Raw genomic sequence first — 14733 nt, 5'->3', positions numbered from 1 at the left:
TAGGTTCTTGCAAGCCTTGGGTCACAATATTTCATCAACTGATCAATATATAATCTTGTCTTTACATGTGTTTCTGGTTTAAAGACATCTTATTAATATGTGTTTCCTATAATAATTAATTATATGCAGTGTTTCCTTATAATAAAACACTATTTGAGAAGTATTTGGCATTTTCCTGACTCTGGATAACATGACTGTAAATTTCTTTGACTTTCAGTCTCACAACAATGCTGTCCACCATGCGTTTTTAAAACTCAGTTGTCATCTCATGAATCCACAAATGTAACCACTTTTCCATAACTTCATCATGCATTTTGAATGTTATTTTAGCACTTTCTAGAGTGGCCTCACATGCACATCTGTAAATTTCCTCGTCCCTTTGGCTGGATGTACCTTATTGTTGATACATTAACATTGAACTGATGGCCAATAGCAATATAACTCATGCCTGAACAGACATCAGATGTTTCTTGTGCTTAGAAACACAAGACAGAACTTCTACATTATTCTAGGGGCCATTTTAAACAGCGAACTCACAATAAAAGGCAAAAAATGTGAACAATGTGGCACTAAATAGGCTGTGAAAAGGACATTTGTTTACAATATGAGACTGAAACAGGGAGGCAGGGCATGCCTTGTTTGACCTCAGCTACGAACGTGACTGTTAAATTTTTTGCCACTCTGAACATGTCCAAGAATCATTAAGAAAGTGCTGCAAGAATCAATTTTGGGGCTACAAATAAATTTAGCAAATAGGCAAATTTGCAAATACAGAATCAATAATGAGGATCCACGGTACATACTTTTCTTTATGTAAGTAACTCTGAAGAATTAACGTGGTACATTTTTCATTTCTTAGCAGAATGTTCTTGTAAATATGTAGACTTCAAATTCAGTGAGGTAAACAAAGAGATACATTTCCTTAAACCCAAAATAGATAGTGTCTTTGAAGAAGTATTGGTTTGGCATGCCAGAAAAGAACAATGATGTAGATCCAGGTTACATAGAAAACACAGGTAAATCAGAAATAAAAAAGTCACACTAATGAAATTTACACCTTACTATATTTTGTCTAATTTGGAATAACACCCTAAATAAAAATATTTATTGTTTTAAGGACAGACTAATGATATTTTTTTGTTTTTTCCCACTTTCATATTTGCTTTTGGGGCAAGTATCCAGTCACCACAACGATCTGGAACAGAGCTCAGAACAGGTAAGTACTAAAGGCATATGAACTATTAAAAGAGATGTCACAAATTCCTCAAAGACACCATAGCCATTTTTTAAATTGTGTTAAGAACATTTAAGATGAGATCTACAGTCTTAACAAACTTTTAAGTGTGCAGAGGGTTAGAAATCTTGATACTCATTTGATTTTAGTATAGGGCTTTTAGGTAAATGCATATATAGGGTGAAAGCCCTCGGATAGGAGACCAAAGTCTACAGATAGAGGGCAAAAGCCCATTTAATAAACTCTAATTAAATAATGTTGATTCTCATTTGATTTTTAGAATAGGGTTTTTACATAAATACATATTTGGGGCAAAAGCCCTTGCATAGGGGGCCACAGCCCACAGATAGGGGGCCATAGCCCATCTAATCAACTCTAATCACTGCTTAGGTATGGGATAGTATACTTTAATGGTCTTAGAGCTAAGAGGTGGTTGTCATACCGACATTGTTAAGAGATTTTAAAAACTGCTGAAGGAGAAGATGTGAAAAAAATATTTGCTAGGGGCAAGCTGTCTGTTGGGAGATAATTGTACTTAGATTTTATCATAAGAATGTAACTCTTGCTTAAGGAGTTTGACCAACTTAGCTTTTCACTAATTGTACTTTGGAATGTCACACTATTAATTTTACTGATCTTACTAGTTTCCATTGCTTAAGCTATACTTAGCCATAGACAACTTCTGTAACACTGCCCATGTCCTTGTGTACTTTTGTAATGACTGAATCAACTGAATTTTCTTGTGAAACTTCCTTGTCTTTACAATAAAATACAGAAGCTAACTTTGGATGGGGGCTGTACCCATTTTTCTCTGGGATACAGACCCTCTGGGCTTCTCAATGCATTCATGGTGCTTTGAGAAATCCTTTTTGTGTCTCCGTTACACAGAAAGAAGTGTAACATAAGTGTACAATATAGTTTTGTTAACTATGGGCACAATATTGGACAGAACCGAGGGTTTGGATCCCACATACAGACCGGTTCCCGCTCACTGGCTGAGCAAGGGGCGGGAGCAGCACCGAGGGTTGCGATCCCGTTGCCGGTCCCGGTCTGGTACGGGCGCAACACTGAGGGTTGCGGTCCGTTGCCGGACACGGAAAAAACAAAACAAAACAAAACAAAACAAAAAACAGAAAATCTCTAGAACTTATTCACCTTGCGTAACAAACTTTATACCCACTAAATAGCAATTCCTCACCCCCAGCACCCCAATCCCCTGACAATCACCAATCTACTTTCTTCTTCTATGAGTCTGACTATTTTAGATACCTCATACAAGTAGAATCAGGCAGTATTTGTCCTCCTGTGACTGGCTTACTTCACTTAGCACAATGTCCCCAAGGTTCATCCATGTTGTTACATATTGCAGGATTTCTTTCTTTTTTTTCCTTTTTTCGTGACCGGCAACGGATCGCAACCCTCAGTGTCGCGCCCGTACCGGACCGGGACCGGCAACGGGATCGCAACCCTCGGTGTTGCTCCCACACCTCGCTCAGGCAGTGAGCGGCTGGTCTGTATGTGGGATCCGAACCCTCGGCGGGAGCGCAGCCATGCTCCCAAGCGGCGCACTGTAGCAGTGCGCCACCGGGCCGGCCCCCAAGGATTTCTTTCTTTTTAAGGCTAAATAATGTTCCATTATATGTATATACCACATTTTCTTTATCCATTCATCCATCAATGGACATTAAGGTTGTTTCCACCTCTTGGCTGTTGTGAATAATGCTGCAATGAACATGGGAGTTCAAATATCTTTTTGAGATCCTGATTTCAATTCTTTTGGATAAATACTCAGAAGTATTTGGGACTGCTAGATCATACGGTAGTTCTATTTTTAATTTAATTTTTGTTCTTTTGCAGCTGGCCAGTACAGGGATATTTTCAATTTTTTGAAGAATCACCATACTGTTTTCCAAAGTGGCTATACCATTTTGCATTCTCATCAAGAGTATATAAGGGTTCCCTTTTCTACACATCCTTGCCAACACTTGCTATCTTTTGTTTTTGTTTTTTGATAATAGCTATTCTAATAGGTATGAGGTAGTTTTAATTTGTATTTCTCTAATGATTAGTGATGCTGACCATCTCTTCATATACCTATTGGCCATTTGTATGTCTTCTTTGGAGAAATTTCTATTCAAGTCCTTTGTGCATTAAAAAAAAATTTTTTTTTTGCTATTGAATTGTAGGAGCTCCTTATAAAGATGCACCTCTATTTACAATGGGGTTACATCCCGACAAACCCACTGTAAGTAGGAAAATATTGTTAAGTATGCATTTAATAACAATTATTATTAAAATGCATTTAATACACCTAATCTACTGAACATCATAGCTTAGTCTAGCCTACCTTAAATGTACTCAGAACATTTACATATTAGCCTACAGTCGGGCAAAATCATCTAACACAAAGCCTGTTTTTTACTAAATTGTAAAAAAATTTGAATTAAAATTCAAAATTCAAAGTATGGGCCGAGCCCGTGGTGCACTCGGGAGAGTGCGGCGCTGGGAGCACAGCAGCGCTCCCGCCACGGGCTCGGACCCTATATAGGGATGACCGGTGTGCTCACAGCGCTCACTGGCTGAGCACGGTGCGGCTGGTCTCAAAAAAGGACAAAAAACAATAATAATAAAATAAAAAAAAAATTCAAAGTATGGTTTCTACTGAATGCATATTGCTTTTGCACCATCATAAAGTTGAAAAATTGTAAGTCAAACCATCATTATGTCAGGGACCATCTGTATATACTGGATATTAACTTTTTATCAGACACACAGTTTGCAAATTTCTACTACATACACAGTTTGCAAATTTGTGATTTACATATAAAAAATCCTAGACATATAGTTCCTCACATCAGTCCTGTGAGGTATTACTCCTCTCTTACAAATGACAAAACCATACTACAAAGAGACTAAGTAACTTGCCTAACATCACACTGGCTTGAAGCCTGGTTTGTTTGATTCCAAAGCCCATGTTCCTTCTAACCACATCACTCCACCTAATAATTAACACCCGATGGCGTAAGATTTAGTTATCTGAAAAATTAGTGTATTTAGGCCAACTCATGCCCTGATATCAGATCAGTGAAATTCCATGACAAAGAATCTTAAGGAATACGGCATATATTTGGAGAAATTTCTCAGATATACTTAGCAGAAGACTGACCAGTCAGTAATCCATTTATAAGTACTCATATAATGTGGTGAAATAAACAAACGTAGACTGGCAGAAAAATATCCAGTACATCAGCTGTAACACTAAATGTGAATGGATTAAATCCTCTCATCACATGCCAGACATGGTATGGCCATATAAAAAAACAAAACCAAATTGTAGGTATTTTATTCGTAAAACTACTTATAAACTCAATTTTCTGTGTGCATGTGTGTGCATATGTATGCAATGCTAATCCGTCTCGCTAATACTTCTATACCATATCTGTAGTATATGATTAAGTACAAGGCAGAAGGTAAGGAAGATACAAACTAGGAGAGAAACATGGGCTACCCAGTATGTGTGTGCATGGGAAATGATCCATGTGGCAGGGGTGGGGAAGGAGGTTAGAACAACAAAAAAAACTGCCTGTATGACATAATACCATTTATGTAAAATGATGATTGTGAAGAAATTAGAAATAAAACAGGATGTTTTAGACTAATATTTACTAATCTGATGTTTTCAACCTACTATTAAGCAAAGATAACATGCATTTCACTAAAACCTACCACCCAATTCCTATATAATGTATTTATAAGTATATTACTTGCATTATTTGTACAAGCAGGAGGCAAACGTGACAGAATGCACACTAGCCTGTAAATGCTGGTTATCTGGGGGTGGAGGCAGAGTGGGGCATGATGATTAGCTTTCTTTTTACACATTTTTGTATTACTTCACTGTGTCAACAGCACTATTTATTCTGTAATTTAAAAATATATTAATGAAAAGTTAAAAAGTATATAGTGGTTACAGAAACAAAATAAAATTTAAGGCCAATGATTAATTACATATATGTATATATACATATGTGCAAGCTGGCCTTTGCCATTTAAGAAATATGTTCATTCAAATCCCCTCACTGGCCAGCCACCTAAAAATAAAAATAGAAAAAGAAATATGTTCACTTACTAAGGATTTACTAAGCTCCTAATCTGGGCCAGGCCCTGTTCTAGGTATTTGTTATCACAGGAGTAGGTTCCTGATAAAAAGGAAGAGTTCAGCCCCCTTCTTCATGCTCTTGTGCTCTCTTGCCCTTTCAACATAAGATGATGCAACAAGAAGGCCCTCACCAGATGCAAACCTTTAATTTTAGACTTCCCAGTCTCCAAAACTGTGAACCAAACAAATTTCATTTCTTTATAAATTACCCACCCTTGGTATTCTGTTATAGTAATACAAAACAGACTAAGACACTACTAAATCTAGATTTATGAAGTAACAGCCTCTATATATCAGCCCTTAGATGGCAAATCAATTATTGGATTAATAAGAAAATAACAATAGTTGATCTTTAAGTGATGGTTCCAAGTAAATTTTAAATATTATGGCAATTTGTCTAGTAAATACTGCCCAGAAGCAGAAATAAAATTTTCTGTAAAGAATGCTGTTATATTTTGTGCCATTAGTTAAATTACACATTCTTTTTCACTTAACAGGCTCCTTAATTTTGTACATGACTTGACTTCCTACCAAATAACTAGTCCAAAAGGTACCCGGATACAAGTCTGACAGAATACATATTACCTGAGTTATGTACAACCCATTCCATTTCTCACATTGGTAATCTACGGTTGGGGGATCAATGTCTGTTTGTTACATGGTGACCAATCACCACTGTCAACTTCCAGCTAGCTTATTTCAAGTTTAAACTGCCTCATTTGAGTCATGGTCTTAAACTGTGAGTAATTGCAGATTTTTAAAATCAAGATTCAAAAAACCTTACCTATCTTTTAATTGTTGTGCTCTAGGCTACTCCTCAGGCCAAGGCTAGCTCTCCAAATTTTTATTTTCTTTGTAGAAGCAGTCCCAGGACTAAAACTATGGTTCTTTCCAAAATGTAGTCATCAGCACCCCCTTGACAGCTTTTGGATTCTACCACTATGCTTAAAATAAGGCTAACTAGAGAAGCAAGTACAGAATTGTGCTCCCCCACCTCTACTTACACTCCTAGGGTCAGCTCCCTCAGAAATCAAGCATTCAAGATCTTTTTTGTTACAATTTGTCTTATACTGACAAATATAAGAAACAAGGAAAAGTTTTAAAGCCTAAGCCATATTATACAGGTTCTTATAGGCTTGATCTCCTTACTTCATAAAAGCCCCTCTTCCTGGCACGTAGGCCTACAGAGATAACTTAGAAAAACAGGTGTCTTTTGGTCTCAAGTGAGTCACTGGATTAAGTTGTACCTATTTTTCTCTGCCTTTGTCCTACATAGAAATGATTACTTTTTTTCTCTGACAAATAAAAGGCCACTTTGGCTCAACAAGCAGATAATTTGGCAATTTACTCACCCTTCATTTTACCTACTTCAGCACAGAATTCTGCCTCTAGTTGACATTTCACAAACTGAAATGGCATTCTAGAAAAACAAGCTCAGATTGAGAGTATTTTCTCCTTATTTATAGGTTTTAAATTCACATATTTTACCTACTTCAGCACAGAATTCTGCCTCTAGTTGACATTTCACAAACTGAAATGGCATTTTAGAAAAACAAGCTCAGATTGAGAGTATTTTCTCCTTATTTATAGGTTTTAAATTCACATGCAAATGGGAAATTTAACCCTGTAAGCATCTCTACTTTCACTGAGTAGTGGCTCTACGTCAAAAGAGCTGGGCATAATATAATATGAAATTCCACAGTTGCCTGCAAGAATCACAACCAATTTGCCATTTTATTGTGGGACTCCTCAATCACATGCCCAAGCACTGGCAGCCACAGAGATAGAAAGAGAGGGAATATATGTGAGTTCCTCGTGGAGGGTGCTCTGATAACAAATAAAATCAACCAAGTCCCCATTTCCAAAAGCAGGTGTCAATGAAATAAGGTATGTGAATCCCTCCTCCATCCCCAAATGCAATCTGTAACCATAATTGGGTGACAAAAACCTCTTCATCAGTGATTATTGTTTAGGTCCCCATTTTTAAATAGAGCACAGCTGCCTCTGGCAACCTCACAGGGATGTTGTGAGAATCAATGAAAGGCTTTGTTATACATGCTGAACGACAGACTAAAGGGACCCAGTTCAAGGGAAGCTTACTATTTTCAATGCATTAGGCTTGTCAGAGAAGCTCTGCTCTTCCAAGTTTAAGTAGCTGATGTAATATTTCACAACTGGCATTAATACAGAGCTACTATCATTTACTTCTTTTATATGTCCCCCTCCTCTTACCGTAGAAAAATGAGCTCCCTAGAGACTGAAAAATTCCAGTATGATATTTTGCTGCTAAGGTTATGTACAGGAAATACAATCTACCCAAACTCCTACAAAAACCTTATATATTAACAAATAAACACTCTAACTCCAAGGCCTATGGCCAACTATTGCTCCGTTTGGGTGAGTAAAAGGAGACTGGCCTAAATTTTAGGCACAAGAGAGGTTTGACTCTAGTTTACGCATGAATGCTTTGCTTATACTGATTTTGTTAAAAAAAAAAAAAGAAAATAGACAGTATTATTGTTTTTCTATTCTACATTAGAGAATGATCTCAGGTAATGTTCCTTAGTCAACTTTAAAACTACCAACAGACCATCACACTTGGAAAAAATGAGCAGCTAGAGGATTAGGTCTCCTAGTTGTACTCACCTTAAATTATTTTGTTGACCAGGAGGAATGACACTGTAATAAACTGGCATTCCTGTTGTGGGCAGAGATCCTTGATTAGACTGATTAGGGAACATAACAGGCTGTTGATAAGTATGGTGAGCAATTCCTTGAGAACCTTGAGGCAGTGAAACCTAAAATTTGACAGACAATTTAAAGGGAAAGAGGGTTTTTTTTCAAAACCTTGCAAATGCTATGAGATAGCACATCTAAAGGATCTAGTATAGTAGGCATTCAGGGAACAGTGGATCTTTCAATTCTGTTTTCTATATTACCTACATGAAAACACTTGGACATAATGTATCCTTCAATTCTTTATTTCAATTCTCTAGTTTCTGAAATTCCTAAATTAGAAACCGTGTAAGCATAATGGGTTCTTACTTTACAAATGTAGCACAATATTAGAGTTGGATTACAGTGATTTTGTTAAATAAAGCCAATATAAAAACTTCTGATAATGGTGATGTTAGCAATAGTAGTAGCAATAGTGATGATAGCGAGAGTTAACATTATTGAGTACTTACTACCATATATCAGATTCTATTCAAAGTGCTTTATGTGGATTATCTCATTAAGGCTTCCTAACAACCTAAGAAGGTACTTTAATCATTCCTGTTTTATAGATAAGTAAATTGAAGTTAAGTAACCTTGCCCATTGTTTAATGTACAGCTAGCAAGTGGGAAAGTTAGGGTTCAAACCGATGCCCTCCAGAGCCTCAGTTCTTTAACCACTTCACTATTCTCTACACCTGACTCTATGATTTAAAAGGAAATGATTAATTTGGAAGTTTTATCTGTATAACAAGTTTCTCAAATTCAACTAGTCTTCTCAAAATACACAGTAATCTCTTAATTAATTTCCGTTTGGCTTATTTACCCCAGACAGAAAATTACTAGTCTCATTTATTTAGCTCTGTATAATACTATATACTTCAGTCTTTTTGTCTACCGAGGCAGTATAACATTCTGAGATTATTTCTGATTGTATTTAAGTTAATATACATGCAAAGCAGATCTGGGAAAAATGACACAGCTCAACATAGATATCTAACTTAAATTACTAAAATAAATTTGTAATTAGGTAAAGAAAAAAACGTGAAGTACCAAAAAAGAGGGAACCCCGCTTTAGAATATACTCACAGAATATACTACTAAGGATGACTTTTTTGGCTTACATTTTAGATGACAGTTTATCACTACCTAGCTTGTCTACCAAATGTAGTAAGAAGCATATCATAAAGCAGGCTGTCATTCACTACTGGTCAGAGCAACATTTCCTACAATTATTCCCACAATGTGAGGATTACATGAAATACCACGAGAAAATAATTGATAGCTTGTAAAAAGTATGCTATAGAAATTATAATAACTGTTTTAACTCTGGAATATTTTCAATATCCAGCTCTAATTTTAAAAAACTACACTAACAGTGCTGTAATTTATTTTAAAGTGACTTTCTCTCACTAGACTGTGAGGCCCTACATGTCAAGGGCAGCTCTTATTTATCTGAATCTTTAGCACCCAGTACAGTGCCGGGGAATCTAACAGAAGCTCAATGTATTACATTAGATGGAATGACCAGGGTTCTTGAGAAGGGAGTGTTTCCGGCTTGGTGCTGATCCTGTCTCATGTCAAGCTGTGAAGGAAGCAGTGGAAGGGCAGGTACATGTGCCTAGGCTCAAGCATGGAGGATAAGGAGTAAAAAGCATGGGAGATGTGAGAGAAAGATATGCAAATCCTAGTTTCATGATGTATCTTTTCTTTTTTTTTTTTTTTTTTTTGTAGTTGCTTTCTATCATCAAGGGGCTTCAAAACTAGACATACTCTTAGTGCCCAGTAACCCTTGACAATTCCACATTTCACACTTTAATTTCAATTTTCTGAAATTATATGTAATATGTTTGCACCTTTGCTTATATCCTTCTCTGTCACCAGAATGTCTTCTTAACCAATTTATGCCTATGATCTCCTTTTAAGAGCTAGTTAAAGGTTTCCATCTTCCTAGAAGGCTTCAATATTAAACCCTTAACCTGTTCATTGCTTTATTTCATGATCCCCTCAGTTACTGGTCTGTATATTATCACCAATTTGTTTCCATGTGTTCAATAAAATATACATATAGTTTATCTCCCCAACTACATTATTTTTTCTTTGCTGAGATAAATGAAAACGGTCTTTGGGCTTAACATTAGGCTCAGCTATGAAAAACAATGAGGCTAATAAACAAATCCATTTACAAGTTATTCCATAAAGATGAAGGAAGGTAAAACAAATTTCTGAAAATGTGTCATATAATACTAAATACATCTGCTTATTTATGAAACGATAGGTATTTCTGCTTTAGAACTATAAATTTTAAATCTAGGACTTTTTTTTTTTTTTTTTAAATTTACGTCATATCCCTTTTTGGAATTGAGGTGGGGAGAAAAATCAGCCCCAGCATGGGAAACTACACATACTTCCCTATTCTATAAACACTGATTTATGGTCTGTACTATATCTCACTATTTCAAATACCTACCCTCCACCTATATTTTCCCTCCTATTCCTCTCTCCACATAAAGGAGACTTTCCAAAGGGCTGAAGAACAGAATAAGACACTAGCTTATATACCTATATAGTTGGAAACACAGACAATATCAGACAAAATTTACTTGCCAATATCAGTGTGGTTCAGACATTCTATATATTAATAAAGTGAATGAATACTACTACAATAAAATGAGGATAAAACAAAGCTGCTAATAAAACTAACCAAACTCTTAAGACTATAAAGTTGTGTATTACAGACACATTTTTCCTGTATTAAAAGGAGAACAGAGAAGACGCATTGTACCTATATATTTATTTTCTTCAAAATCGTCTCTACCCAAAGTAGGTAAGAGAGACAACATACCTGATATGATGGCACTGAAGGATAGGGGATGACCACTCCTTGAATCTGATTTCCAATGTTGTTGGGTTGGCCACCAACTAGGCTCTGACTCTGCGGTGGCTGAACTCCAACTATTCCTTGGTAGTTTTGCTGCTGGTTGGGCATAACTTGATAACCTGTAACAGCATGATAAGTTAAATCCTGCTTTGAATTTAATTTATTTCATCTGATAGAATGTTTCTGTATTTAAGCAAGCACTTCTGTGTTCTAAAAGGACAGAATTTTGTCTATGTGGCAAATCTCAAAACCCCACTATTATGAGATAACATTTTAAAAGTTTACTATGTAGTAACCCAAGTCAATTACACATGCCCCCCACCCCCACTGCCAAAATATATTCAAAGAAAATCTGTGTAAAAAGATTTCTTCTACAGTTGAAGAAATTTTATAGTGCCACAGAGTTGGTTCAATGGGATTACGAAAACTAGTTTCAGGGGACCATAACTGATTACATAATTTGTGGAGCCTAGTGTAAAAGGAAGATATGTAGGGTTCCTTGTTAAAAAATTATTAAGAATTTTAAACTAGGAACAGACAAACATTAAAGCAAGCATGGGGCTCTGTGTAACTGCAGAGTTTGCATGCCCATGAAACTAGCCCTGCTGGGGACCAAAAAATGGGGGGTGGCGGGGGGAAACAGGGGAATCACTTTTATAGAATAGTTGCACGACAGAGGGACCACTTTTATAGAATAGTTGCATGTCTGAGAAATCACACTAAGATATGAATCTTCGTATTAGGAAGGTGTCAAAGACACAAAGCAAATGGAGTTATTAAAATTTTTTTAGATTATTTCCTTATTGTGTTAACTGAGGTCACTTAGAGAAACAGAGCATTAAAGATTAGGAAATCTGCTTGAAGTCACAAATCAAACACCTAAGGGACAACTGTCCCTAAGCTGAAGGCACTGTTGGTAATTTAAGTAGTAAAAGTATAAATTTATTTTATCAAGTGAATTTATCACTTATTTAAACCAGAATCTACAATGATAAGCTTTGAGTAGTAAATATGAATTGCATTTTGTCTCCTGATCCTAATAGGTACACCAACTAGCTCAAGACTCAAGTAAATTACTAGAAGCTACCACAAATTCTTTTTTGTTTGTAAAGAAACTACATAAAACTAACTAATCATCTATCGTTAGGCTACTGAAAAAGTTTTCACAAAGACGAACAGAACTACATTACTACCTATACAAACCTCAACGGCTAAAGGCCAATAAAATTATTTCCCTGATAACACCATAAATATATTTTGCTATCTTATAAATATCAGTTTTCATTTCCATCCTCATTAACCCCTAAAGCAACAGAAACTGCAAAGATACCTCAAGTACTAACCGTAGACAACAACATCACTGTAGCTGCCTGGAAGCCGTAATGATTCTGCTCAAGGGCTACATAATTGAATAAAATCTAGCATTCACCTTTTCTAAAGATACGAAATATATCTGGTAACTAAGCAATATATTGACAAAAAAGAAAAAAGCCAGTTAATAGTGAATTCTTTAAAAAGAAAGGTTTTTGTAAAATGCTGCTATTTTTATGGCAACAGCTTGATGGCCATGTTTCAGATGACTTCTCACCAATCTAACTTTGTATAAAAAAATGTATATTCTAGCTCTTATATGAAATATAGTTAGTGATAATATGCTGTGTGCTAAATAAACCTTTCTCCCTTGTGAATTTCTATACTACTAAAACTTGTAGGCAGGTAAAAGAGAGAAGAAACTTCTTTCTTGCTTTTTAGCCTAACAATTAACTTTCAACTCTAGTTCAGTGCATCAAATGACAAGTTTTTCAGTTTCCTACCACAGATTCCAACCACTATCAAAACATACACTGACACATTTCCACTTGTAGAAAATTAAAGGACAGGAATAGAAATGGAATGTGAACATGAGAACTTTTCTTGTGTTGGAAACGCCACTTCTACACACACATACGTTACAGCACCCCAATTTGGGCTCAGCTCTCTACGGATGGAGAAAATAACTTCTTAGAATAGAGTTGGCAGAATTATAGTCTACTAAAATGAAAACAAACAAACTATGAATACCCGGCACAACTCACTGTCAAATAATCTGACTTTTTAGATACTTTAGCTTAAATAGTCATATCTCCTCAAGAAACATCAAATGTTTTGCATAATACTTTTGTAGTTTATTCAAAAAAATATTCAAGGTTATAGGTTGCCTTGAAAGAAAGCTCTGGGGGAGAAAAGACAATTTATGTGCAAATGTGGTTCTATTTTTTATTTATTTTTATTTTTATTTTTTTCCTTTTTGTCTCTTTTTTCGTGTCCGGCAACGGATCGCAACCCTCAGTGTGGCGCCCGTACCGGACCGGGACCAGCAACGGGATCGCAACCCTCGGCGTCGCGCCCGCACCTCGCTCAGCCAGTGAGCGGGAACTGGTCCGTATATGGGATCCGAACCCTCGGCGGGAGCGCCGTCGCGCTCCCACATGGCGCACTGTAGCAGTGCGCCACCGGGCCGGCCCCTATTTTTTATTTCTAAGTTTACCAATTTTGAGATTTGTCTTGGAGGTCTCCTGCCTAAAATTCTCTTATGAAAAAAGATCTGACACAGAAAGCTTTCAATAAATAGCCATAGAAACCACGTCACATCAGTTTAATGTGGGTCACTTGGAGGACACTACATCTTGGAATCTGCATCAGTAAACTTTTTATGGTATCTTGGAGTCCTTAACGCAATCTAATCACCATTAATATCAACACATATACACACAAACACATCCATACAACATACACATTTTAAAAACAAAGACAATATAAGATGAAATCTAAAACATTTCACCTCAGCACCTGGTCATTTGTTACAGAGGGTGAAAAGAACACTGTGAGCGAAGGATATGCCAACTGGGTTATATAAAGTATGATGTGCATGGTCCTCCATCTTTGAAATTAGGTATTCCTAGACATGATACCATATGACAATATCAGTATAAACAGAATCTTATGAAAATAAGAGAGAAAAAGTAACCCTAACTGATATTCACAGAAGTAATGACACTTGAGCTTGGACTTAAATAAAAGGAAAAGAACATTCCAGTAAAAAGTAAAGGTCTTGGGCCGGCCCGGTGGCGCACTGCTACAGTGCGCCGCTTGGGAGCATGGCAGCGCTCCCGCCGAGGGTTCGGATCCCACATACAGACCGGTTCCTGCTCACTGGCTGAGCGAGGGGCGGGCGCAGCACCGAGGGTTGCGATCCCGTTGCCGGTCCCGTCCGATATGGGCGCAACACTGAGGGTTGCGGTCCGTTGCCGGACATGAAAAAAAAAAAAAAAAAAAAAAAAAAAAGACAAAAAAAGTAAAGGTCTTGAAAAAGTAAATACACAATATCAGAAGCTTCTTATGTGCTGACAAGGCTGACTAAGTAAGAATGGCTTGTTTCTCACTGTCCATGTTTAGTAAATGGCTTCTGATAGCAAAAGCTGAATTTAAGTTTTAAGGTAACATTAGTTTATAAGGTAAAATACATTTAATCACCTTTTCATTAAAATGACACTTAATTCCATGAATACAAATCATGTCAGTCTGGAATTCACAGATCCCTCATTAAGCCTCTCCTAGAAAACTGCACAGCAGCAGAATTACAGATCTCATGTAATTAACCTCAAAGTGCTTACTTGATAAGGAAGAACACAAAACTGTTTTACTTTACATCTGATATGTAAAGCTTGAAATGAAGGTAATTTCTGAAATTTCTGAAAAAAATGT

At 36.5% G+C, this 14733-nt stretch overlaps 1 protein-coding gene across 8 annotated transcripts in view; it reads right to left on the bottom strand.

Moving 5' to 3' along the window:
- R3HDM1 (R3H domain containing 1) overlaps positions 1-14733 on the bottom strand; it is a 199996-nt gene that overhangs the window by 36131 nt on the left and 149132 nt on the right. For all 8 annotated transcript variants that reach the window (XM_008583548.1, XM_008583529.1, XM_008583559.1 and 5 more), the window contains 2 exons: positions 10954-11108; positions 8040-8191 (listed from right to left, as the gene is read on the bottom strand). In XM_008583548.1, the coding sequence (XP_008581770.1) occupies positions 8040-8191; positions 10954-11108 (307 nt within the window). The remainder of the gene's footprint in view (positions 1-8039; positions 8192-10953; positions 11109-14733) is intronic.

This window comes from Galeopterus variegatus, unplaced genomic scaffold, assembly GCF_000696425.1.
Source record: "Galeopterus variegatus unplaced genomic scaffold, G_variegatus-3.0.2 Scaffold98, whole genome shotgun sequence".
NCBI lineage: Eukaryota > Metazoa > Chordata > Mammalia > Dermoptera > Cynocephalidae > Galeopterus > Galeopterus variegatus.
The sequence above is the reverse complement of the archived record's forward strand: the minus strand, read 5'-3'. Positions and strand labels throughout refer to the sequence as shown.